The sequence below is a fragment of the Podarcis bocagei genome (assembly GCF_964188305.1).
Source record: "Podarcis bocagei genome assembly, chromosome: Z".
NCBI lineage: Eukaryota > Metazoa > Chordata > Lepidosauria > Squamata > Lacertidae > Podarcis > Podarcis bocagei.
In genome coordinates, this window is record NC_138140.1 from 21,844,354 (window position 1) to 21,872,046 (window position 27,693).

The 27,693-nt window shown below is 46.6% G+C and overlaps 1 protein-coding gene across 2 annotated transcripts in view; it reads right to left on the reverse strand.

Moving 5' to 3' along the window:
• Positions 1-24,806, reverse strand: part of OPHN1 (oligophrenin 1) — a 125,531-nt gene extending 100,725 nt beyond the window's left edge. The window contains exons 1-2 of one of the 2 annotated variants that reach the window (XM_081178714.1): positions 24,598-24,806; positions 23,718-23,876 (exon numbers count right to left, since the gene is read on the reverse strand). In XM_081178714.1, coding sequence (XP_081034840.1) covers positions 23,718-23,871 — 154 coding nt within the window. In that variant the 5' untranslated portion in view covers positions 23,872-23,876; positions 24,598-24,806. Of the gene's footprint in view, positions 1-311; positions 419-23,717; positions 23,877-24,597 lie in introns of those variants that run through there. The other variant, XM_081178716.1, reaches the window with a different exon arrangement.
• Positions 24,807-27,693: the final 2,887 nt, after the last annotated feature.

Genomic DNA, 27,693 nt, shown 5'->3' on the forward strand with positions numbered 1-27,693 from the left:
AGCGAAAAATACTGCATTTTGAGGGGGGAAATGAACAAATTCCTATGCCCTACAAATAACCCAGAGATGCGTTTTAAATAAAAGCACAAATTCTACTCATGTAAAAACACCAGGGAGGTCCCACAAATAACCCAGAGATGCATTTAAAATAAAATGACACATTCTACTTATGTAAAAACACGCTGATTCCTGGACCGTCCACAGGCCAGATTTAGAAGGCGACTGGGCCGGATCCAGCCCCCGGGCCTTAGGTTGCCTACCCCTGGTTAAGGCCATGCCTGCTCCTAGAAGGCAAGGGTTTCCTGACCTACCAGGCCAGATTATTTTAGGAACATTCCTGATTCCTCTTCTTTGCTAAGAAGCATATGCGGACCACAGGTGCAACATTCTTGTGTAAAGAAATATGCTGGGCTTAATTAGAGCCAAAATTAAACACACACACACACACACAGAGAGAGAGAGAGAGAGAGAGAGAGAGAGAGAGAGAGAGAGGGAGGGAGGGAAGGAAAGAAGGGGAGTGGAGAGAGAGAGAGAGAGAGAGAGAGAGAGAGAGAGAGAGAGAGAGAGAGAGAAGATGCAAACGTTGGCCTGGACGCTGTTTTCAGCCACAGCAACCTTTAGTAACACAATTACATGATGCAAAAGTACCTTATGTTGTTACAGTCCAACCCAAAGATCTTCTAGAAGCTGGAACAGGCAAACAAAAGAAAATAAATCACCAGCAGGCTGCCCTTCAGACTGCCCAAAAGCAAAGGGTGTATGCTAGGGGCTTCTGCATTGTTGGCATCTTTCTTCAAAGGAGCACAGGTGGCAGGGCTGCAGCTGAGTGGCAGAACATCTGCTTAGCACGCAGAAGCACCCCTAATGACTTTTCCACGTAGAACTAGGAAAGACTCCTTCCTGAAACCCTGGAGAGTTGGTTAGAACTAAATACCACAGGATCACAACTTATGTGGGAATTTGGTTCCAAGGCTTCTGCATCTACACAAAAATTGCATATACCCAGTCTATCCTGCCCTTCCCCCCCAAAGGGGTCCAGGGCTGCAACATTCTATTGCCATGTCTCATGTCTTTAAAAACATGATAAACATTACAAACAAACAGAATGTCAAAACAGGTGAGCTGAACCAAAAAGTTTCACCTTGCTTAGCCAGCAAAGTGGATATTGCTTTGACCTATAAAGTCTTATGTGGCTTGGAACCCCAATACCTCAAAAGCATTGCATTTCCTCACATGAAACTACAATAACCCTGTGATCATCATCTGAGGCCCTTCTTTGTATGCCCCCTCCTCAGAAGTTTGGAAGGCGGCAGCACGAGAACGGGGCCTTTTCCATGGTGGCTCCCCACTAACTGAATGCTCTCTCTCCAGTGAGGTTTGCTAAGCATCACCTTTACATATGGGGGGCGGAGTTATCTCTTTGTGTTTTTCTTTTGTTCTTGTTTTTATTATGTACCGTATTTTTCGCCCTATAGGATGCACTGTCCCATAAGGCGCACCTAGTTTTTTGGGGGGGGAAATAAAGGGGGGGATTATTTTTTTTCCCCCCAGGTGCGGGGCTGGGGCGAGGGAAGCCCGAGCTTCCCCCGACCCCAGCCCCCAGAACAGGCAAGCCGTGGGAGCTGGGCGCTGGTCTCCCGGCACGGGCTCCCACGGCTTGTGGAGATCTGCACGAAGCCTGGAGAGCGAGAGGGGTCGGTGCGCACCGACCCCTCTCGCTCTCCAGGCTTCAGGGAATGCCTGCATTCGCCCCATAGGACGCACACATATTTCCCCTTCATTTTTGGAGGGGAAAAAGTGCGTCCTATGGGGCGAAAAATACGGTATTTTGTGTTTTTATATTATATTTGTTGTGAATTCCCTGATACCTATGGATGAAGGGAAGTATACAAAATTAATAAATTTAATAGTGATATTAATAATATCTTCAGGAGAAAGGCAAAAACATTCCCTTTCAACCAGGTCTTTGGCTTTATATATGGCCTTTTAGTGTGGAAGGGACGTTTTAATGTATTCCCCACCACACCCCTAGTTTTAATGTAGGTAGATAAGTTGCTTTGAGTTACCATGGCAAAAAGGTGACCAATAAAATAAATAATAATAATCTTCCAATGAATGCCTAGAGCAACATGCAAAACTGAAGAGGGGCCCTACAAGACTTCTGCTTATTATAGCAAGCAACCACTTCTCCTCAAGACTGCAGAAGGCGGACGATTTCAGAATTTCCTTCTTGAGAGTTCTCCGCAGGACAAACCAAGGCAGGAAGCCAAATGAGTCATCCTGGCCAAGTGGGAAATCTCACAAGCAGTTCAATGAGCTATCCAAGTAAACTCAGCTATGTTCTTCCCAGAGCAAAGTCTCATTATTTTATGGCAAGGAAGGAAAACACATGCACCCTGGACAGAAGCTTGTGTTTTCATTGTTTGCGCAATGCAAAGCCCCACCAGCCTCTTTGCAAAGCTGCCTTGAGAAAGTGTTAGAAGGCACACCCAAGCTGTGTCTTTGAGGTGGGGGGGCCCACTAAAACTTCAGCTCTCTCCTTCCCATGCCCAACGCATCGCTGTTGGAGTGGAAAGCAAAACATACAGAGAAGGAGCAGGTCAGCGAGCATATCCAAAAGTTCCACTGTTAACTCTTAGAACCTAAGAAGAGCCTGCTGAAACAGGCCAATGGTCCATCTCCCTGTTCCAGCACCTGCTCTTACAATTAGGCAACAAGATGCCCCACTGGGAAACCAAGGAGAAGAACATGGGCACAAAAGCAAATCTCTACTCCTGTGGTTCCCAGCAACTGGTATTTGGAATCATTGCTGCCTCCAGCTGTGGCTAGTAACCATCAACAGCCCTCTCCTCCATGAATTTGTCTCATTCTCTTTTAAAACCATCCAAGTCGGTGGCCATTACTGCCTCCTGAGGGAGGGAGTTCCACAGTTTAACTATGTGCTGCATGAAAAAGTACCATATTTTTCGCTCTATAAGACGCACCAGACCACAAGACGCACCTAGTTTTTGGAGGAGGAAAACAAGAAAAAAAATATTCTGAATCTCAGAAGCCAGAACAGCAAGAGGGATCGCTGCGCAGTGAAAGCAGCAATCCCTCTTGCTGTTCTGGCTTCTGGGATAGCCCTGTGAAGCCTTCATTCACTCCATAAGACACACACACATTTCCCCTTACTTTTTAGGAGGGAAAAAGTGAGTCTTATAGAGCAAAAAATACAGTACTTCCTTTCATGTGTCCTGAATCTTCTAACATTCAATATCATCAGATGTTCTAGAATTATGAGAGAGAATTCCCCCCCCCATCCACATTCTCCATGGCATGCATACTTTTATAAACTTCTATTGTGTTGTCTCTTGGTTGCTTTTTCTCTAGAATGAGAAGTCCCAAAATCTGCAACCTTTCCTTCGGGGGGGGGGGGTGTCACTCCACCACCTTGATTGATCTGATTGCCCTTTTCTGAACCTTTTCCAAATCTGCAATATCCTTTTTTAACGTGAGGCGACCAGGACTGTGCACAGTGCTTCAAATGTGGTTGAACTGTAGATTTGTATAATGGTATTATGGCTCTGTCTTATCAACAGTTCACACATGACAAAAGTGACTGCTCTGCTCCAAAGCCACAAACAGCTGGAACTCATCAGGCTGGGCTGAAAATCTGCTGGCAGAAATCTTGGTTCTGGAATGCCAAGATGCAGCTCACGAAGGACATGAGGTCACCAAACTGCTCACAAGCACCAGAGAACACGTTGTCCAGTACATCCCACATTAAAAGTAAGATACAGGGCTTAGCAACATCTTCAGAGAACTCCACCATGCATTAGCCCATGGAAGGTCTTCAAATAATAGCAAAGAGACAGAACACTGTGACCTGCTCCTAGTCTGTTTATGCGTTTATAAGCAGAAAAGTTGGAATATTGGGAGCTGCCTTATACTGACTCAGGCTTTTGGTCCATCAAGCTCAGTACTGTCAACACTGACTGGCAGCACCTCTACAGGATATCAGGCCAGATTCTCAAGAATCATTATACCTAGGCCACTATTTCTATCCTTGGAAAAGCTCACATGTGTTGTTCATCAAAAGAGCTGGGGACTTTGCTTTCAAATAAAGAACAATAACATGTGTCTGTCCAGCAATACAGTTCGATCACTCCTTACGCACGTTTAACTTGTGTGATTTCAGCCTTACATGGTTGACGGCTCCCCAGTTGAAATCACACAAGTTAAACACACAGAGGGTGAAGAGCTTGAAAGCTCTTTCTGCACAGGGTTTTCCCAGCAGAGAAAGAGCTTTTAACCTCTCAGGCTTGCTTACTGGGTTCTGAGATGCTCTCAAAGTCCTCTCAGCACACAGCTCTGGAAATGTAAGTATGTTCGCGTGGGGGTGATTCCAAGCAGGCAGTTTGATAATACACTCTTTTTGTGTATACATGCCATTCCCGGATCATAACCCCCACGCAGGACGTGATCATACCGTGCTGGTAAAAGCTGGCTCCTGCTAGATGCAGCAAGCAAATTCTTGCAGGAAATTCTGCAGAAATAGAGACACATCTATGGCTTTTCCCAAAACAGTGAATGTAAAAGACCATGGCAGCCCCTAGCCTCTTCCTCCTCCTCCTCCTTTCTCCCTACATGTCTTGGGGGGTGGGGGACGGACGAGACTCTGGTCATGATGTAACTTCCAGGCCACCACACTTCATCATCTGCCAATTCTGGAGAGTGGGGGAGGGGGGAGTGTCAAGCCTCAAAGCACACTTTTTTTGTTCTACTAGATATGACCAAGGAAGACAGGAGACAGACAGAAGGAGGAGAGGGAGGATGCTAATTTTGGAAGCAGCCCACCAGCTCCAGTAATGATCACCTTCAACCCAAAAGACAACACTTAAGTCAGAAGGGATGTTTTGAAACAGAGACTAGCAATCTCTCCTCTTCCGGGAAGCCAGTATAAACATTATGTCCTCCCTATGGCAGGCTGATCCACTTGGAAGAGCTAACAGTGACTCATTTTGACTCACGGCAGGCAGTGCCATAGCCTATGGGGTAGAGACCTTTAGCGTGGCAAAAGGCCACAAGTAGCTTCTCAAAGCAATGCCTGCCACATGGATCATTACCCCAGGGAGGGGCCTTGGGAACACCATGCAGATAAGAGCTTCAGAAGAGCGCTGCTGGATCAGGCCAATGGCCCATCTAGTCCAGCATCCTCTTCTAACAGTGGCCACCCAGAGACCTTTTTAGGAAACCAGGAAGTAGAATATGCACACTAGGGCAACACTTTTCCTATCTTCCAGCAACTGGTATTCAGAAGCATTGCTGCCTCTGACCACGGAAGCAGAGCACAGTCATCCTGACCAGTAGCCATCAACGGAGCTCTCCTCCATGCAGTGTTCAGAACTACCGTATTTTTCGCTCTATAAGACACACTTTGCCCCTCCTAAAAAGTAAGGGGAAATGTGTGTGTGTCTTATGGAGAAAATGCAGATGGGAGGCTCTGCTCAGCGCTCCCTTTAAAGAGCTGCCCTTCTCCCTCCTTGGGGAAAAGCCTCAAAGAGCCGCACGCATACTCCGCGCGCTCTTTAAAGGGAGCACGGCTCTTGGGGGAGCCTTAGCCGTGCGCAGCCTCTCCCGGGCAGTGGGAGCCTTCATCCCGCTGCCCAGGAGAGGCTGCATGCGGCTATCCCATAAGCCAGGACAGCAAGCAGATCACTGCGCAGCAATCCCGCTTGCTGTCCTGGCTTCTGGGATTCAGAATATTTTTTTTCTTGGTAGTCAGGCACCAGGTGCATTTTGCACCGAAAAGGGTACAGTGAAGCTGCCTGCCTGGTGTCAATAGGCAGGGAGTTCCAGAGTGCAGGGTTCTGCCACACTGAAAGATCAAGCTCCTATAAATGTGACTAGGTAGTATATGTGGCATGTGAGATGGAGTAAGTCTCCCCTTTTGTAATTGTGGCATGATGCAACCAGTTTTCCCACATCTATATCTGCATGTGAAAGAAGCAAAACGAAAAAAGGATAATTTTACAACTCCCAATATATTCACAATGCAAAAAAAGAAGTTCAAGCGCCTAACTCTTTTCACCCCTAGAGCCTCTAGACTTCAGCTCCCAGGAGCCAAGGTGGTCAGGGATAAGGGGAGATGGAGTCCAGCAACACCTGGGGGGCCACAAGCTTCCCACTCTATAGAATGAGTTAAAAGGCCTTTCCAGTGAGAAAAGAAAACAAAATTGTCTTGGGAGGACCTAGGCTGTTTTGAGCCAGAAGCAATGCAGCAAAGGGATCAGGCTTCAACACAGGAGATTTCCTGGACTTAAGACTCATTTCCTAAAGTTCTGCACCAACAGCCACCGGCTCTGAGAATCCCCAGTTTTAAAAAAAGATGAACTGCTCCCAACTGGGGCTGTGCCTAACCCAGTCCTTCCCTTTCTCATAAAGATTTCTTCCCGTGCAAAAGTGGCTTCCTGTGGCGTTTCTGAACCATTTTTAAACTTCTTCTGAATTTTGGTGCTTTGTGGGGAGAAGGGCGACTTTACTTCATCATTTCAAAGAGACCATTAGAGGGGGGGGTTGATTTCTTTCCAGTAGCATTTTTTCCAGCCTCCCTAGATGTCTCAGCTGTAAAAGAAAATAAAAGCTCCAAGAGATCAGTTTCCTTGTGACATCTTCCCCTGAGCTTTAATTGAACTCCAGCAAGCTGTAGAGGTTGGCTACAGCAGGGCGGAGACTGGTTTTGTTTACACAAAGTCCATCCTTTTACATTAAAATAAAATCTGACCAATGTCCAGACTGGATAGCATTCTGCTCAGACAAGGCCTGACCCCCTCAGTTGAGTCAATGAACATAGGTAACATCAAAATCACAGACCAGTAGATGCTACCCTTAAAATAGGAGAGGAAACATGAACCAACCCAACACAGTCCTTCAGTCCCATCCTAACTCAATCAATCAATCAATCAATCAATCAATCAATCAGAGAGAGTCTCACAAGAACTCTCCAAAACTACTTCAAATAAAAGGACATAGACAATATTATAACTGCTCCTTTGGGACACAATGAAAGCAGTCACCAGAGGAGCCTGCATAAAAGAGAAAGCATCCCTTAAAAAACAAACCTCAAAAATTAGCAAAAATAGAACAAGGTATCACAGCCCTCTCATCACGCCACAAACAAACAGGAGCTAAAAGACTCTGCTGCCAGAGAAAAGACAGGTCCACTTTCTTCTTACACAGCTTAAAAAGGTAAAGGTACCCCTGACCACTAGGTCCAGTAGCGGACGCCACTGGGGTTGCGCGCCCATCTCGCTCTATAGGCCGAGGGAGCTGGCGTTTGTCCGCAGACAGCTTCCAGGTCATGTGGCCAGCATGACTAAGCTGCTTCTGGCAAATCAGAGCAGCGCACGGAAGCACCATTTACCTTCCCGCCGGAGTGATACCTATTTATCTACTTGCACTTTGATGTGCTTTCAAACTGCTAGGTGGGCAGGAACTGGGACTGAACAATGGGAGTTCACCCCATCACAGGGATTCGAACCACCAACCTTCTGATTGGCAACCCCAAGGCTCAGTGGTTTACATCACAGCGCCACACAGTTTAGCAACCAATTATTTCGTATGTGAGACAAGACGATCAGAAAATGACTCTTCCAGAGATTCACAGAAGAATCTGGAGGTTCTTATTATACTAAAATACTGTTCACACAGTGGCAGACTTTGAGGTCTGACTTTGGGGTCTCAAATTTCAGCGGTGCCTATGCAACTCCAAAATTTGGTGCCCTCTCGCCTTCTTTTCTACATCTTTGTTGTGGTACCCCTGAAGCACCCTCTCGGCTCTGCACCCAGTGGCAGCAAACTAATTTCACCTCTGGTTTACGGCATCAATTACATGATGTGACATCACATTTCCTCTCTTTTTGTGCTATCATTAACTCAGAGGGTGTTCTTATGAGCTTGTAACAGCTATTTTTATTGTCTTCATTGTGTTCTGCAAAGCAAACAAGGACGCTTTTTTAAAAAAAAAAGTAGAAAAAAGCTTTACATAAGGGGTAGCAACACCTTCCCCATGCTTACAGGAAATGACAGCTGAGGGTATCACCGGGATTTTCAGGAAAAACAGGCAGTGGTAAGTCTGCAGAGGCAAGACCACCAAAGGGAAGATTTGCAAAATATAAGGAAAGGATCTCTTGGCCACTGTGAAAGCAAATAAAGAATAACAAAACCCCACATTCCACCCTTGACAATTTCATTGAACATTATATCCCCGCATGCCCTCCAGAAACTTTTAGGTGCAATTTCTTTTTCCATTAACGACAATGGAGAGCTGTAAAAAAAAAAGTTCTCAATGTTTTTGCACACAACAGAGAAGCTAAGATTCAGCTTCTTCAAAGTCAGCACTCTTTCTATAGGATGCAATTTATGCAGCAATCCACAAACTCCAAGACTTGCCTTGGAAGCCGCCTTCACTTAAGGATGAAACTGGATGTTGCATATAACCATTTGTTAATCTGGTGATCCAATGATATTCATGCATAACCATTACTAAAAACCAGTTAATGCACCAACGTTCATTAAAATGGAATCACAGTTCAGATTTATGCAGTGGGTACCACTGTGGTTTTCACTGTGTAGGGTTTATTCCCTGCTCTAATGGGTTGCTACTGAGCATAACTGAACCTTAACTGGAATCCAATGGATGTTTGTGCATTCACCAGGACTTGTGTGCACTGGTGTTGGTGATCATCTGGTGATCCAGGCATCACCCCAGCAACCCTTTTCAAACAGGATGGGCCACTTCCAGACTAGCAGCTGGGAATTGGAGATGCTTCAGCAAGGGGGCATTTAACCCCACACAATGCAGACCCCAGTCCCAGACACCTTCCCCTCACCACAACAAGGTTCCAAGCATATGTTTCTGTCAGGTATTTAAGGCGTTTCCATACTGCCATTCACCAAAAATGGGCCATGCGACAGTTCACATCTGATTAAAGGCAACATAAAAAGTATAGTACATAATAAACAAAAATGAAAAGTTATCTTAAAATATATAAAGGACATAATTAGCAACATCAAAACTCAGCAATTACTTCACCCATCAGCCTCTAAAAAGCTGATAAAAAAAATGTGAGTTTTGGTTTAGTTTCTAAGCAAATATAGTGTGGGGGTAAAATACACCTCAGTGGAGAAGTACGTAATTCCACAGACATGGAGCCACTACCCAAAAGCTGGTGTTTGAATTCTAATTAGTGTTTAATTGCCTTTTGATTACTGTTTTTGGGTTTTTTTCCTATGCTTTTGGATGTTTCTATTTGATGTGTAAGCCACTTTGAGTCCCTGACTGGGGAAAAGGCAGGATATACATAGTAAATATTATAATACTGTCTTGTTTACATCTAATTCAGCCCCAAATCCTCAGATGAAAGGAGTAAGCTTTTGGCAGCTGAATCCCCTTCTGGAAGAGAATAAACCCTTGTTCCTTTTGAAAAACACTTTGTTCTGGAAGACACACACCTCAACAGGTTAGCTCAACAGCCTCATGGATAAGCTGAAAGGAAACCTCAGCGACAGCTCAAGCAAATGAGAGGGGAGTTGCTAAAGACAGCCCACCCACCACATGTGGCTGCTTTCAGAGGTGAGCACTGCAATGCCTGTTCTGCAAGCTTTATCCCCTACACACAAACACCCAATAAACCCTTTCTTTGACTTGTTCTTTCAGTAGAGTGGTTTATGGGGCTTTGTGATAAGAGCAGATTTAGACCTAAAAAAACAACACAGACCCTTTTCTGTCACTAGCATCTACTGTACCCATCACAAACTTCATGGTCCATTTTTGGGTTTATTACTTTTATATCCCACCATACAAAAGTTCTCCTCCTCCTCATTAAATTCCCACAACAACCCTGTAAGGTAGGTTAGGCTAAGAGGCAGTGACTAACCTGAGTGAGGATTTGAACTCTGGTCTCTCCCAGGTCCTATTGTGCCCCTCTGATCACTATGCCACACCGGCTCCACAAGTCAGAAGAAGATCTTCAGTCTAGCAGACGGATAGCCAAAATGGTGCCCTCCAAATGTTGTTGCACTACGGCCCGATCAGCCCCCAGCCAACAAAGCCAATAGGTCAGGGGTGTGGGAAGTGTAGTCCATACACACCAGGAGGGCGCCATGTTTTTGCTACCCCTGTGCTAGCACATTAAGGGTGCATTTGACTGCTGCAACTAAACATTTCAAAACTGCCTCCCTGAAAGAACTCTAGGAATTATGGCTCTGCCAGATTGCTGGAAATTCTTTTGCTGGAGATTCCCAGGGTTTCTTGGTTGGCAGCTGCTGCGGTAAATCAGGCTTGAAATTGGTCTAGAATTTGAAATGCAGATGGATCTTTGAGATGTTAAGTCTCTGATGGGTGAGGTGGGGTCAGGTCTTCTGGTGAGGGCAACAAACATGACTATAAAGTGGGAAAGCACTTTGTGAATGTTTGTGTATATGCACCCACACAACCAAACAAGAAATTGGCACATGGAGATCTCTTATATCTTACTTTGACATTTTTGCTCAGGCACTTTGTATATGGGAGAAAAGAGGTCACAAAGACACCAGCCCCCTCACCTCAATGGTGTCCTTCCTGGGATAAGCCAATTGCATGCAACAGCTGACGAATGCTGTCAAGGAAGCATCTCCTGGTCAGCAGGAATATTTTTAAAAAATGTTTACATTCAGCATTAAGAAGAGTTGCAGATGCACACAAAACCTCTCACTGCTTTACCACAGTATCAAACAATTGTCGAGTTGGAAGCAACCCCAAGGGCAATCTAGTTCAACCCCCACAATGCAGGAATTACATCCTAAGAAGCACAGAATCAACTATTCCAACCTCCTCCAAGCCCACGGCACCATTTTGGTTGGCATGACAGCTACAAGATCCAGAATGACTCCAAATTCACATCAATGCACTGACACTCTAGCATTTTGTTCTTAAAAGCTGAAGACACTGTGCTTGGACATAAGCAGCTATGCCATTAAAGCCAGCCATGCAAGTAGGGATATTTACTCTAGGCAGCCAGGCACCCTTTTACTGGAAAGTGTAGCTTGTTATTTAAAAATGCAGCCTGGAAGGCCTTTTGTCAGCACAACCGATAGTCACGTTTCTCCAAAGCCACAAAAGTCAGTCCTCTGCAGACGAACACAGCCTGGAAGATTTGTGCAAACTGCAGCCAAGCAACAGGGAGCCCGTGAACAGATGCCACTTCTGCAAAACCTGCAAGCAGGACCAGAACACAAGGCCTCTCTGCCCTCTGCGGTTTCCAGCAACTGGTATTCAGAAGCATTACTGTCTCCAGCTGTGGAGGGCAGAGCACAGCGACCATGGCTTGTAGCCATCAGTAGCCCTCTCTCCCTCCATGAATTTGTTGAATCCTCTATTAAAGCCAGTCAGGTTTCACTGCCTCCTTTGGGAGCAAGTTCCATAGTTTTACTATGCACTGCATGAAGTACTTCCTTTTCTCTGTATTGCATCTTCCTATTAAAAACAGTTAAGGATAAAGAAAGTTTACATTCCCCTTTGGCCAACAACCATCTAAGTTAGCCTGCCTTGAAGTGCTTTGCTGTCAAAAGATGTAGAAGCAAAAGGGAAGAATGGCTCTCTTCACACCCGCCGCTAGACCAAACCAGAGCTGCCCATTTACATTTGCTCCTACTGCCAGCCCAAATGTTTTGGAAAATGCAAAGTTGTTTTAGCAGCTTTCCACAAGACAGAAGGCTTCTTCTGAGCATCCAGCAGGAGGATCCCTCAAACATCATCATCAATGCACCACAGGCTGGCTCTGAACTAATGGTGCTTTTGTAGCACAGGACATTTTTCATGCAGGAAGCCAGGAGAGATCTCTGGTGCAGCCTAGGCTAATATTTGCTGCGGGGGGTGGGGGGATCTGTACTCTTTACACAGTGGATGTGTGGAAGTACAGAAGATGACCACCTTATTTGCAATATCCTCTGTACTCAAGTTCCAAAAACTTTAATGACCAGTCGTGTGAGGAACCCTACCTAGGCACGGACTATACACTATGATCACATCTTATATGGGGGTTCAGTTCCAAGAGTTCCACGTATACTCAGCCTCTTGGAGCCACCCCTGTAGCTAGCAGGGAAGGGGAGAGAGAATCCCCTGTACTTCCAGAAACCAAACAGCTAAGGGGCCTTGCCCAGCAAGTAAGGCAAAGAGCTCAAAGGTTCTTTTTATGCTGGGCAACCCAAGCAGACCTGGCACTGAAAGAGGCTTTAAGCCCTCTGCCTTGCTTGGGTGTGCCAGTTCTGAAAAGCCAAGGATGTTCAAACAAGATCTTGCACCCGGTGAGATCTTGCAACAGCATCCCAGAGCTACGGCACTGAGTCGGCCTTGCCCCTCAAACAAGAGCTGAAAAGCTCTTTTCATGCCAAGCAGACTCAGTGAGAAAAGAGCTTTTAACCTCTTTTGCTTGGGATTTGATCTGCACAATTTCAAGCAGCTCACCTTCAACCACGTATGGTTGAAATCGCGCAATTCAACTGCATGTAAGATGCAATTCTGGTGTATCCTAATCGCATAGCAGGAAAGGGAGAGTCCTGGAACTAAATGGAAAGGCAGCTTGGTTGGAAGCAAATTCCGACCCCGTGTCCAAGAGGGCAGGAAGGGCCACACTCTGCTGTCAACAAAACAAATGGGGTGAAGTAATGAGAAGAAATTGGCAAGCTGAATAGGAAAAAGGCACTGAAGGAGAAGAGTCGCTGAGGAAGAAGGGAAGTGGAAACTGCCTCAGAGAAGCAAGGAGAGGGGTTGAAGAGAACAGGAAAGTCACAGGAATGTGAGGTTCAATAAGAGAGTAAATCCTCATGCATGGCCTAATTTATTTATCCACATTCCCTATTTTTCACAGAATTTTTTTTCAAGGGGGCTTCCACAAATTAAAACAACATAGATCAAATACAAAAAGCTAAAAACATTCATAAAAAATCATAGATAAAAAATAATTAAGCCCTAATCAAATTAAAACATTATTTAAAAAACAAGCCTATTAAAATACGAATAAGAGATGCTGTGTTCCTTAAGCCTGACACTCCTGTGTCAATCATGTTTTTGCTAAAACAGTGGTACCTCAGGTTAAGAACTTAATTCGTTCTGGAGGTCCATTCTTAACCTGAAACTGTTCTTAACCTGAGGTACCACTTTAGCTAATGGGGCCTCCCGCTGCCGTCGTGCCGCCATCATGCGATTTCTGTTCTCATCCTGAAGCAAAGTTCTTAACCTGACGTACTATTTCTGGGTTAGCGGAGTCTGTAACCTGAAGCGTATGTAACCCGAGGTACCACTGTAAAGAGTTAGTGCAGACGATACCAAGCTAGATGGACTAATGGTGTTACTCAGTGGGAGACAGCTTCCTATGTTTGCTCTTCCTTTTCTCCCCTGTACTATTTTTGGGGGGAGCTGGACAGTGCTCTCTACACAAATGTTCCTTTGTTTTAACTGATACCTTCTGCTATCCATAGGAAGTTCTCTGAGACCATTGGTCCATCTAGCTCAGTACTGTCTGCACTGGCCAGCAGTGGCTCTTCAGGGTTTCAGGCAGGGGACACTTCCAGCCCAACCTGGAGATGCTGCTGCTGGGGACTGAACCCGGGACCTTCTGCATGTGAAGCAGGTGTCCAACCACTGAGCCATGGTGCCTCCCCTTACAACACACATGTACATAGAAAGCTGCCTTCTGTTGATTCACGTAATTGCTGGAAATCACAGGGAAGTGGAGAGGGCTCTCGCACCTGAACCCTACTTGTGGGTTTCCCACAGACCCTGCTTATGTTTTTATTGATCCATCAAACTCACAACTGCCTACACTGACCTGCAGGGGCTTTCCAGGGTTCCAGGCGGGAGACTCCAAATAGGGGACATTCCCAGCCCTACCTGGGAGATGCAATCGGGGATTGAACCTGGAATCTTCTGCATGCAAAGCAGTTTCAGCAATACCCAGCGAGAAGAGCTTGCATCAGGGTGACATCACAACCAACACAGATCATTCCTACAGTGCTTGGGCTGGGTTCCAAAACAAACACAGCTATTATGTATTGCTGGGGGGAAATGGGGGGGGACCTAAACAGCTGCTTTAAAAATTCCCCTAATCTTAGAGTGACTGTATGTGTGTGTGGTTCTTCTCTCTCATAAGCCTTCCTTCATGGCTTTGAACCACACACCACTCATTTCATATCTCCTAGAAGCACACTGCCATTCTACCTCCAGGGGAGACCATTTTCATCTGGACTTGGTGGCAGACTGCTGGCCTGGATAGATAGAGCCTGACCACCGGGGAGGCTTCCTCAATGATTCCCCCACTGCCACAGCAATGCTCAAAGTTGCTGGAAAGATGAAGTTGCTGTCATCCCACAAAACAAACATAATATCATAATATCCTATGAAGATCCTGCTGGGTCAGGCCAAAGTCCTAGCCCAACATCATGTTCTTGCAGCATCCAAAAAGATGCCCCAATGGGAAACTGATGAACAGGATTCAAGTACTGTACAACAGTACTCTCCCCTACTGTGGTTTCCAGCAATTGCTATTCAGCTGTGGAGTCAGACTTAACATGAGTTTACAGTGTGATGCAGAAGCAGAAGCAGAAAAAAAACTAATGCCATTCTAGGCTGCATCAACAGAAGCAGTGTCCAGATCAAGTGAACTAATAGTATCACTCTATTTTGCCTTGGTGAGAATCCTTCTGGAGTACTGTGTCCGGTTCTGGGTGCCACAATTTCAGAAGGATATAGACAAGTTGGATGATTAAGGGTCTGGAAATTAAGCCTTATGAAGAACGAGGGAGTTGGGTATGTTTGGCTTGGATAAGAGGAGACTGAGAAGAGATATGAAAGCCATCTTCAAATATCTAAAGGGCTGTCACATGGAAGAGCAAGCTTGTTTTCTCTTGATCCAGAGGGTAGGACCTAAACTAATAGATTCAAGTTACAGTTCTATGGTTCTATGACTCATGTCATATCTACATGCTCCACATCATTAAAGCAGAGGCGCTCCTTTTAACTGTAATTGATTCCCCACCCCCACGAAAGAATCCTCAGAACTCTAGTTTGCAAAGGAGGAGGGGGAGAGTTAGGAGAACCTTAATGAACTAGTTCCCAGGATTCTTTGGAAGAAGCAATGACTGTTAATGTGGTCTACGAGTGCTTTGAATATATTGTGTTGATGTGAGCTTACACTCCTCCAAGAGTTCACCTCCAGGTCATCTCTGATAACAGATTAAATGTTGCGACTTTCTTTCGCGTACAACAGCCCTTAATTGGAATTTCCCGAAAAGCTTTCTGAGAACTGGCTTTTGCACGGCATGGAAAAATATTATGCTTCCATTTGGCGGAAAACCAGGAGGTGGGTAATTATATATCCAATTAGTAAGTGGGCACTGGAAGTTCAGGAGGACATTTTTATTTCTTCTCCCAAATTGCACAAAAGGATTTTTGAGCCAGGTGGGGCACTCTCAACAATCTGAGGATGCAGAAGGAAACACCCATGTATTTTATTTTTATTTTTTGCACATGCTTCTGAGAGAAGCAGAAAGGAATTTATGGGCAGAATCTTCTCGCATGGTATTATGAGCCAAGAAACAGATGTACTGGAAGACGTTTCACACTTGTTTTCTTTAATTACAACTGAAGGCCTCGAAGAATTACAGTGTGGCCGTTCGTCAAGGCGTCTACACACATTAGAAAACTCTCATTATATGAGCTGGGGGGGGAGGTCCACCCCCTTACAAAATGCAGGTAAACAAATGTACGTTTCACTTGTTTTCACACAGGTGTGCTGAGGTTGCACATTGTTACGCTATACTGTACATTTGCATTTTAAACACACAAAATTTATTTCACCCCAAGCTAAAAGAAAGGTCATGCTACATGCCATGAACTTGTCTGCCACCATTCCTCCCAGTTTTTTGGATGAACAACAGTTGTGGGGTGCTGAAGTAACAAGTGGAGGTGGCACAAGCAGGTGCCCCTTCCCGCTTAACCCCTTCCCTTCCTGTTTGTTTGCTCAGTCGACTTCCTTAGGGGGGTGGTTGTGGTTCAGTGGCAGAACATCTGCTTTGCATGGTTCCATACCCAGGTAGGGATGGGAATGTTCCCTGCCTGAACCCCTGGAGAGCTGGAGTGAGTCAGAACATGAGCGGAGGTGCTGGATCAGGCTAGTCCAGCATCCTGTTCTCACAGTGGGTAACTAGATCCTTGTGGGGGGTTGTTATTCTTATTTACTAAATTTGCTGGTTACTTCATCTTCCCCAAGATAACCCAAAGCGACTTACAAACAAACGAACAATCCCTTATAGAAACATTAAAACCAAGGAGGGACATACAGTTGTACCTCGGAAGTCGAATGGAATCCGTTCTGGAAGTCCGTTCAACTTCCAAAAAGTTTGGAAACCAAGGTGTGGCTTCCGATTGGCTGCAGGAAGCTCCTGCAGCCAATCGGAAGCCACATCAGACGTTCGGGTTCTAAAAAACGTTCGCAAACTGAAACACTCACTTCCGGGTTTGTGGCATTTGGGAGCCAAAACCTCCGACTCGCAAGGTGTTCGGGATCCAAGGTATGACTGTACATTAAAAACATGCAGGGATCTTTTTGCCCAATGTGGGGCTCAAACCCACAACCTTGAGATTAAGAGTCCCATACTTTGCTGACTGAACAATCCTTCCCTTCTTGTCTGAAGCCCTAGAGTCACTGCCAGCCAGTGCAGGCAATACGGAGCAAGATGGACCAATGGTCTGACAGTTTCTGATATTCCTGTGATGGTGCTATATAAATGAACGACGACTATGGTCAGACCCAAGATAAGCAGGCTTCCTAAAATATTCCTGCATGCTGTATGACAAATTTGGCCCCAAGCCTGACTGTCATTAATTCAACTGTTTAGCATCCCAGAAAGCTGGGAACACATTTTAAGATGTTTTGGTTTACAGCCCAGATTACACAGGTATTACTTACCGTATTTTTCACTCTATAGGACACACTTTTCCCCTTCAAAAATGAAGCGGGAAGAAGCTATGGAGCGAAGAAGCCATAGCCCCGCAACCCTCTCCCGGCTGGAGAGGTGACACGCGGCTACTGCAGCAGCCTCTTTAGCCGCGCGCCACCTCTCCAGCCGGGAGAGCGCGCGTGGGGCTAAACAAGCCCCCCCGCGACCCTCTCCCAGCTGGAGAGGTAACGTGCGACTATGGCAGCAGCCTCTCTGCTGCGCGCCTTTCCGCTGCTCCCTGACCTGCTCTTTGGGGCTGGTGGTGGGCTTCCCCCCGCCAGCCCCAAAGAGCAGGTTGAAAGGAACCTGTAGCCTGGAGAGCGAGAGGGGTCGGTGCGCACCGATCCCTCTCGCTCTCCAGGCTTCCAAGGTAGCCGCCTGAAGGCGACTGAACACACCTTAAACGGCACCTTGTTTTAGAGGGGGAAAACAAGAGGGGGGAAATTCTCCCCCTCTCTGCGCAGCGCCTCCTGCCGCTTCGCTGAAGGGGCGCTGGGCAGAGAGCGAGAGAATTTTCTTTTTCTTGTTCTCCCCCCCCCCTCTAAAACAAGGTGCATCCTATTGTCCGGTGCGTCCTATAGAGCGAAAAATACGGTATCCTCATTTTTAAGGTTTGCATCTCACCGTTCAGAGTTTAAAAACCAGTTGTACTGTTTACATCAAAAAATCTAGCCAAACTATTCATGTATTTTGCTTACTTTTAAAAAATGTGTATTCCACCAATCTCTCCATAGTGATTTGGAGGGGGGAAACCCTTTAAGAACTTGGTATATAGTCAAATCAGTAAGTTAACCATATCCATTTAACAAAGTCCAGCAACACAACAAAACAGCACAGAACTGAGCCAGCAAAAAATACACAATTTAAATTATTGCTTGCCGGTTTTCTTGTATAGAACATGCAAGAACTTGCCAATATTTAAAAAATGCAAGCAAATGAGAAAGATGGGCATGTCTGCTAGCTCAGTTCCAACCAATTCTGGAGCCCCTTTGGAAAGGGGAGGCTACTATTCTTAGGAGATATCTTTGTCTCCCAAAGTTATATTTCCCAAAATCCTTTGAAGGAAACAGTAGCAGTTGAACTAGTTCAAAATCAGTTTTTACTTGGTAGCTTAAGTGCCATAATGCTTCTCTCTGGCCTCACTGGCTAGTCAAGCATCTATGGCCAAACTTATTCAGATCACTGGGAAAGAATATTACTATCACCAATTGCAATCAAAGGACAAGGGCCACATGCATCTCTATTCAGTGGCTGTTCTGCAAACAGATTTCCCCAACCGAACCCACAAACAGCTTTCAACATTACCCAAATGTAAGGGGAGGCCGCAGAGTGTTTATACCCCACTAATTTGGTCTAAATTTCCATTTAGGTGCACAGATGGTACATAGACTGCTTATAATTAAACCTATGAGTTTAAGGCTGCAAAACAGATGGAACAGCTCCAACAGCAGTACCCTATATCTTGCTCCAAAACATGCACAAAAGAAGATGAGCTCATTGCCAAGCATATCTTTCCAAAAATTCTGCAAGACTATAGGTCAGCTTTGAATTCAACTGTACAGCATGAGAGATGCCTGCTTTAACTCTATATTGGTTGCATGATACATCAATACCAGCTACCTGGAAAATAACCTCAGCAGAAGACTTTCTCCTTCAGGTACTTGGACCCAAACCATACAGGGCTTTAAAAGTAACAGCAGCTTGAATTGGGCCCATGAAATTCTCTGTGAATTGGCATATGTACAAACCTAGTGGCGCTACCGATGCTTGCTAATCAAAGGTCCAGCAGCCTAGTTGACAGGTTGGAAAATACTAACAGCCACCCCTCAGAATTTGCATCGCATGCCTTGGATTTAATCTGCAGTGACTTTCCAGGATTTCAGTCCATCCTGGAAATGCTGAGGAATGAACCTGGGAATTTCACCATGCACAGCAAAGCCCCAAAGCCTGAACCAGTCGGCTGCAGCATTGGCATACTTGAAAAGGAACAAGCACACCTACGTATCACGTTGTGAAAGGCCACATGGGTGTCAGCATAATTAATTTCCTACCTGAGTGGAGGGACACTGTGTGCAAAGCTAAGAAGCCTGACACCCTTGTCCTCTGCAGAGTTACTCAAAAACATAAAAAGCATGTTCAGTGCGCAGTACAGCAGTCTATGCTTCTGAATAACAAGGCTCAATGAATCATCTGCATACAGCTTGATGCTGAATGTCTATTTTACCATAAATATCCCCACATGAAAACTGCTGGAGGTTTTGGAGGACCACTTACATCACTTTTCTGCCTGTTGTATCAACTGTATGATTTTTAATTATACTTTTATTTTTTGTGTTATTGTTTTTCACTTATTCCATAGAAAGAATTCAAACTGCAATACAATAAAAATAAATAAAAGACACAATAAAAATATTATTAAAAATCAATACAGTGGTACCTCGGGTTAAGAACTTAATTCGTTCTGCAGGTCCGTTCTTAACCTGAGGTACCACTTTAGCTAATAGGGCCTCCCGCTGCCGCACGATTTCTGTTCTCATCCTGAAGCAAAGTTCTTAACCCGAGGTACTATTTCTGGGTTAGCGGAGTCTGTAACCTGAAGCGTCTGTAACCTGAAGCATCTGTAACCTGAGGTACCACTGTATATTTAAAGTGCCATCTTCTGTCTTCAGCCACAAATCCAGGTATGCCACGGACCACCTGGAAAAGGCTTGCATTCTGGAAACCCCAGACAACAAGTCCCCCAAAAGGTACCTCTTTCTAAAGAATTTCAGAAGCCTCATCTGTGCCCAGCTTGCTCCATTATGGAGCCAATGGGGTTCTGCTAAACTGCATATAAATATGTAACATTATTTTGTCTCCAAGGGCAAGGATGGACTATGGAGATGGCGAAGCAGACTGGGGCTGAGGGATGCTATATTCCAAAACATCTGGAGGGCACCGGGTTGAGGAAAGGTGCAGCAATTTTATGTTATCCAAGCTTGGAAAGTTCAACTGGTGAGAGAACCTCTGCAAGTCATAGAATAAATGCTTATTTTCAGGGGGTACGCAAGGGTACATAGTACCAGCATCTCTTTTTTGTTGTTAAAAAGTGTGGCGCTTACTGTAACAGCTTCATTGTGAGCATCAGCACCTATTTTTCTAGGGGGGAAAGCACTGCACAGAATCATAGAATCAAAGAATTGTAGAGCTGGAAATGACTCTGAAGGGCATCCAGTCCAACCCCCTTCAGTGCAGGAACCTCAACTAGCTCATCCATGACAAATGGCCATCCAAGCTTGGCTTAAAAACCTCCAAGGAAGAAGAGTCCATTGCCTCCCACTGTCCACTGTACCACTATTCTGACTGTCAGAAAGTTCTTCCTAAAGTTTAGTTGGAATCTCCATTCTTGTACCTTGAAGCCATTGGTTCGGGTCCTACACTCCAGAGCAGGAGAAAACAAGCTTGCTCCATCTTTCATGTAATACCCCTTCAGATATTTGAGGATGGCCATCATTTCTCCTCTCTATATTCTCTTTTCTAGGCTAAACATACCCCAGCTCCATCCACAATTCCTCATCAGGCTTGGTTTCCAGACCCTCCGTTATCTTGGTCACCTTTCAGCTTGTCAATATCCTCCTGGACATAGTACTCCAGGTGTGGTCTGACCAAGGCAGAATAGAGCAGTACGATTACTTCCCTTGTTTGGGACACTATAGACTTCTGCTGATGCAGCCCAGAATAGCAATAGCTTTTCTGGTGCGGAATCACACTGTTGACTCATGTTCAGTTTGTGGTCTACCAGGACCCCTAGATCCTTTTCACATGTATTACTGGCATTCCCCATCTTATCTTTGTGTAGCTGGGGAGTGATGCTTGGGGGTTGCTCCTTGGCCCTGTGGAGTCTTCAGTGTGGGGTTCCTCAGAGTTCGAGTTTTTCCACCCATGCTTTTTAACATCTATAGGAAACCGCTGAGTAGGAGCATGTTGTCAAATCATTGATATGACAGCCACCTTCAAATATCTGAAGGGCCACCCCTCAGAAGATGGAGGAAGCTGGTTTCCTGTTGCTCAGAGGGGAGGATCCAAACCAATGGATTCAAATGGCAACAAAAGGAGATCCTGACTAAGACTGGGGTAAAAAGGAGCATTCCTGACCTGCCCATTGCTTTAAATTGACCACACCTGCTTTATAGGAATTTGGGACCACCTGTGTCCTTACATAAGCTAACATAAGAAGAGCCTCAGGGAGAAGAGGACCAGTATCCTGTTCTCACAGTGGCCAGCCAGCTGCCCCAATGGGAAACCCACAAGTAGGATTTGAGCCCAACAGCCCTTTCCCATCCCGTGGTTTCCAGCTACAGGGATTCAGAAGCATGGCTGCAACCATGGAAGCAGGGCATAGCCATCATGGCTAGTAGCCTTCAATAGCCCTCTCCTCCATAAAGATGTCATCAGCAGCACAGGAAACGTTCACCACAACTCATCTTTCCTGCTGCTTCGAAGGAGTGGATAAGTTTCTTGCTTATTCAACACAACGCACAATGAGCAATTTCTGGATAACATTTTGCACATTTCCCTTTCCATGCATTGAAATATACATGCATCTTCCTACACAATGGGCAGGGGGGAGTGCTGGGGGGGGGTTTTCTGTGGAATGGGAACTCTAAGGAACTGCACCTTACAAATCACCAGAAGCAGCCCCACTTAAACCTGGAGCCAGTAGCAATAGGGTCTCCCTTTGGAGCCTGCTTCCTACAGAGACCTCCTGTAACTCGAGAAAAAGCAGAGATGGTGGGTGGCAGCAGGATTTTAAAAGGCAACTTTTACTGTTCAGTGCGTGGAGATGTTCTGCCTAGGACTGAGTCAGCATGCAATGATTTTACTGGGTGTGTTTGGAAAGTGTTTATTCCTGGGTTCATTTAAATCATGTTTTGTGTCATAAACTGCTCTGAGAGCCTCAGTAACCGGATGTCTTTATAGGGAGCATCCACAAGGCCTCTTTCTGCAAGTTTAATATTGCTTGCAAGAGAACATGTGGAGCTCCTCTGGCAATCCAAAGTCTTCTGATTCACAATTCAATATCCTCAGCACTATGCTAGGGACACCTAAACAAACACAAGGAAGTCAACACCAGCCTTAATCTACCTCCTAGTATATTTAAAGACCAATCTGTACTATACATTCAAAGCAGTATCATCCCACATTAAACAGTCATGGCATCCCCAAAGAATCCTAGCTCGTGTAGTTTAAGGGTAACGAAGAGTTGTTAAGAGTAACCTCCATATTCCCCTCCCAGAGCTACAATTCTTTGAGTTCCCTGGGAAGAGGGATTGATCATTACACCACACTGGAAACTGTAGCTCTGAGGAGGGGAATAGGGGTCTCATAACACCTCTCAGCAATGTTCCCAGGATTCTCTGAAAGAAGCAATGCCTGTTTTAAAGTGGGATGAAAGTGCTCTAAATGTACAGCGCAGACAGGGTCAATGACACACACGCACTCAAGGCACTGATGCATTTAATCCTGATGAAAACAAAAGCAGCTGAAAGCTGGGGAGTACAGTCAATATTTTTTGGGGGGAGGAGGGGAGAGAAAAATCAAGGCTGCAAGGAGAAATCTCCATCTCAATCCCAACACACACAAAGGCACTCAGGCACCATGTTTCTCTGTCTCTCTCACACACAATGAGGAGAGCGAATACAAATTACTGGGCTGCCTGGGCCCTAACTATCATGCATACCTTATTTTTTTATCTATAAGACGCACCAGACCATAAGACGCACCTAGTTTTAGAGGAGAACAAGAAAAAAAATATTCTCTCTCTCTGTTCAGTGCTTCTCCAGCAAAGCGGGAGGAGAAACTAAGCCCCTTCCATTTCTCCTCCTGCTTCTCTGAAGGGGTGCTGTGCAGAGAGGGAAAGTTGTGCAGTGCCTCTCCAGCGAAGCGAAGCCAGGAGAGCAAAAGGAATCGGTGCGTACCGATCCCTCTTGCTCTCCTGGCTTCAGCGAAAGCAACGCGAAGCCTCCTGAGCACAGCGAGGCTCCCGCTGCGCTCAGGAGGCTTCGAGCGAAAAATGCGGTATGTTTTATGTAATTCTTAGCAAAATATACTTTTTGTGCTCAATGCGTGCACAATTCTGAATAATGAACTATGCATTTCTGACCTTATGTGAAGATTTGCTCCTGTGCTTTGACAATCTGACAGTGTGGTCTCATCTTATGATATGCAGTGCATTTGTTGGTTTTCTAAAGAAAACCCTGTGTGAACGCAACAAAATGGTTGTGTGATCCTCAACAAATACTGCTATTAGAGTGGTACCTCAGGTTACATACGCTTCAGGTTACATACGCTTCAGGTTACAGACTCCGCTAACCCAGAAATAGTACCTCAGGTTAAGAACTTTGCTTCAGGATGAGAAAAGAAATCGTGCTCCAGCGGCACAGCGGTAACGGGAGGCCCCATTAGCTAAAGTGGTGCTTCAGGTTAAGAACGGATCTTCAGGTTAAGAACGGACCTTTGGAACGGATTAAGTACACAACCAGAGGTACCACTGTATTATACTTATCATTAGACATAAAAATGAGGTGGTGCATTATTTTATACCCAGTGCAAATGTTTTCAGCTGGGCTGCCCCTGGGAAGGGGGATCAACTGGGCCTGAATCTGCTCTTGTGGCCTTTTTTCCACACATATACAGGTGAGTTTTCTGGCTCTCCTTACTTTTGATGGCGCCGATGAGAGCATTCCCATCTTTGATGACGTCCTTGATGAACTTGTTGGTCCTCTCCAGCTCCTGCTCATAACATTTGAGCCTTTCTCTGAAGTCAGGGCTGTCCAGGTAACAATCGCTGAACTCCAGCGGAGGGTGCCCCATGGCTCCTTTTTTGATGGAGGGGTGGAGGAGAAGATGATGGAAAGAAGGGCAATAAAGATGAGAGTCATGCTTCTATTTTGCAAAGAGAGAAGAAAGCCCAACCTCCCCCCCACCCCACCCCGCAATTCTCCCTTTATAATCACAGCCTTGTTGAGGGAAGACGTCGAAGGGGTGGAAGGGGGGCAGCCCAGCTAGGGCGCTCCTTACACCACCGGGGGGGGGGGCTGAACGGCGGCTGCTCACCACCAACGGCAATAGCGGAGAAAGGGAGGAGAGGGGCGGTACGGCAGGGCGCCCTCCAGCGGGCGGGCCGCGGGGTGCGCCGCGGGTGGTGCGCGGCCTGCAGGTCTCCCCAGCCGCTGCATCCCTCCCGGCCGCGAGCGGGCCCAGCAACGTTGGAAAAACACTGCGGGATGCTCCGCCGGGAGGGCACCTAGAAGGGACACCAGGGAGAAGTGCAGCTGCCGTGCGCCGGCCTGCAGGCTTCCCTCCCGAGTCCTGCGCGCCCCGCATTTTTTTTTTCCAGCAGCTCTGGGCTGGCCGGGAGGGATGCGTTTGCTCGGGAGTCGCGCCCCGCCCATTTGGATACCCCGTCCCCATGGTTGTGTGGGGGAGTTGCGTGTACACTCACCCACCCCAGGCGCCGGCAGGGGTTGTTACGCCGGTGCCAACGGCCCTCCGCACGGACGCAAGAAAGAAGATTTGGGAGCAAATGGAAGAAACTACCTGGAGAAATCTGGCGAGACGGCGACTTGACGCCGCATCAGCTGGGAGCCGGCTGGCTCTTCTCTTCCCTTCTCCCACGGCCGCTTGGGCTTCCGCGCCGGCTCTGAATGGACCCAGTTGGAGGTGGAGCAGGCGACCGCAGAAGCACTATCCAGCCCGGCGCGCAGCTGCAAGTCCCCTCCCACTAGCGCCAGAGACGGGCTGGGCTTTGTTCGCCTGCCTCCTTCCGTACCCGCCCAGCGCCTCGCCCTCTTACCGCTCCGCCTGCCCTTCCCTTAAAGGCGCAGCCCGGGAGCTTCGCGGGACTTCTCCACCGTCGCTTCCCGCAATGCAGGGGGATGGGCTAGATGTCACTTGGGACCCCTTCTGACTTTGCAACTCTGCAGTTCATTGGAGGCGGTGGGAAGTACTGTACTCCAGGGGGCAGGGCTGGGTAGTGGTTAGAGAGCCAGACTAGGAACCCAGAAAAGCCGGGGTTCAGGGGGGCTGAGCCAAAGACTTTGCAGGAAAGGCGACATCCCGACACCATTGTAGGCGCACTTGCTCCCCAGAGATCGGCCAGCTTAGGTACCCCGCACCTGCTTGCCTGCCTTTTTCCTGTCCAAATGAATGAGTTGTGAGCAGGTGTTTCTTGCCTATGAAATTGGGAGCAGAAAAGCGAGCCTGCCACCTCTTCACCTGCAGAGATTTATAACCCATTTTTAGAAATTGTTTTAGAAGAATGGTGCCTGAGTTTGGATTTGGGTTTTCCTCTTCCCTCCCCGTCCCTTTTCCCTTGCGTGCCCCGCTTTGTTTGGGTTTTAGGTTGTAAGCCTGTGGGCAGGGACTGTCTTGTCCTGATCAGCCGAAGATGCTCCAAATAAACGAACGAATGAATCCCTCTTAAGCCTTTAAACTCACTGGGTCACTGCAGCTCTCAGCCTACCTCACAGGGTTATTGTGAGTATTAAATGAGGAATAGCTCATTGGAGGAAAAAGTTGGATATAAATGCAATAAATAAGTAAATAGGGTGAGAGAAGACTTTTTTTATGGAGTACATACAGTAACAAGCTTGGTGGGTCAGGAGAATGCTGTGGGCATAGTGCAGTGGTTTTGAAGCAGTGTGCCATGGCACCCTGGGGTGCCTTGAATGATGGTCAGGGGTGTCGTGGGCAGCGTTAGCCTCTGTTCCTCTTTCCTTGCTTCCCTTCCTCCTCTGATGCTATCTTGCATCTCTGCCTCCCAAAGGCTTGCACAGCTGTTTATTGTAGCAGCCCTGGCTATAAGCTCTGCATGTGAATGGTGCCAGCGGGGGAGGTTGGTGGTTCAGAGACCAGGGGCAGCAGCACTGGTTGCCCTGGGGACTCCCAAGAAGAGGGGAGAGGAGAGGAAGTTGAGAAAAGACTCCTCAAGGAAGGGTGTTCAAAAAAGGGTAAGAGGCTGCCAACTCTGCAGGCAAGGGGTGACATAATTGGGCTCCCGAGCCCCACGGGGAGCCGCAGAAAGAATGTGGTTGGTCAAGGGAGCCTTGGTCTCAAAAAGGTTCAAAATCTCTGACACAGTGTATCTTGATTTCAGTAATGCTTTTGACAAAGGCCCCCATGATATTCTTGCAAGGAAGGTGGTAAGAGGTGGGTTGAACGTGGATTTGTAGCTGGCTGGCGGACTGAACCTAAAGAGTACTCATTAATAGTTCCTTGTTATCCTGGAAAAAGTGACAAGTGGGGTGCCGCAGGGTTCTGTCCTAGGCCCGTTGTTGCTCAATGTCTTTATAAATGACTTGGATGAAGGAATTGAGGGGATGCTCGTCAGATTTACAGATGACACCAAACTCGGAGGGGTAACTAGACTGTAGATTAGAAGACAGAATCAGAGATGACCTTAACTGTTTGGAGAACTGGGCGCAAGCTAACAAAATTATTTTCAGTAGGGACAAATGTAAGAAAACCTCCTTTTGAGTCTTTAGCAGCAGCATCCTGCAGGGGTTAAGGCGGGGTCTGTTTCTCAATAAGATGCTCCTGCAACAGGAAAGAATCTGGTCCCAATGCTTCCTGACTGCCTTCTTAGGAGCAAAAAGGGTTAAAACTAAGCTCTAGCTGCGAAAGAGGAGGAGTCCCTTTCTAATCCCACCCCCACCACATTTAAGGCTGCAAAAAAGCTTCGCTGAGCGGGGCGGGGGGGGCGGGGAGAAGGGGGAACCCCCCGGAGGTGAAAATGCAAACAGCTGGTCGGGACACGGCACGCCCACTCAACCTCTGCATGCAGTACTGCGCGCAAGGGCGAGTGGGAGTTGTAGTTTTTCTCTCCAGTCCTTTGCATTAGTTCAAGTAGTGCATTTTGGTAATTTTCAAGCTCCTTGACTTCATGATCTTACTGGGGGGAGGCCTTTAGACGGCCGCGTGCCTCTCCACAAGAACATCTTGGGGTCGTCCCCTCACTTCTTTAGAAAACAGGAAAATAACAAAGCTGCTGAACACACATTCCTCCCGCTTCACGTTCATCTGTTTTGACAATTGCCTCATCGGGAATGAAATTCCTACCGATCTCTCCCCAGCCCCGCCTCTCCTACCAGCGGAGTTCTGCTTGCTCCAGAGTGTGGGCAGAGAGGGTATGGAAGGGTCCGACTCTGCATCTTTCCTCTCTCGAGTTCACTACTGAATCAGGTTCCACATAGCTTTACGTAGCCTAAATGATAATCCCGTGGATGCTTCCTCCAGATTAATACCTGCTGTGTTCAGCAGCGGTTATCCCCAGGGGAGGCTGTATAGGGCTGCACGTTTAGAGAGCTTATAAAAGACAATGGGAGTGAGAGAAGTTTTCTTACTCTCATAACATTCAAACTCATAGACAGCCAATGAAGCTGAGCATTTCCTCTCACAGGAGGCAGTGATGACCACCAACCTGAATGGCTCTAAAAGGGATTGGACAAATTCATGAATGGAGGAGCACAACGCTATCAACGGCTACTGGCCATGATGGCTTTGATCTGCCTCTGTAGTTGGAGGCAGTAATGTGTCCACAGAGATTACAGGATGCTGGAGTTTATGGGCAAGCAGGATCTGAGCACAAGGGCACACTCCCCCTCCAACCACTAATAAAAAGGTAAAGGGACCCCT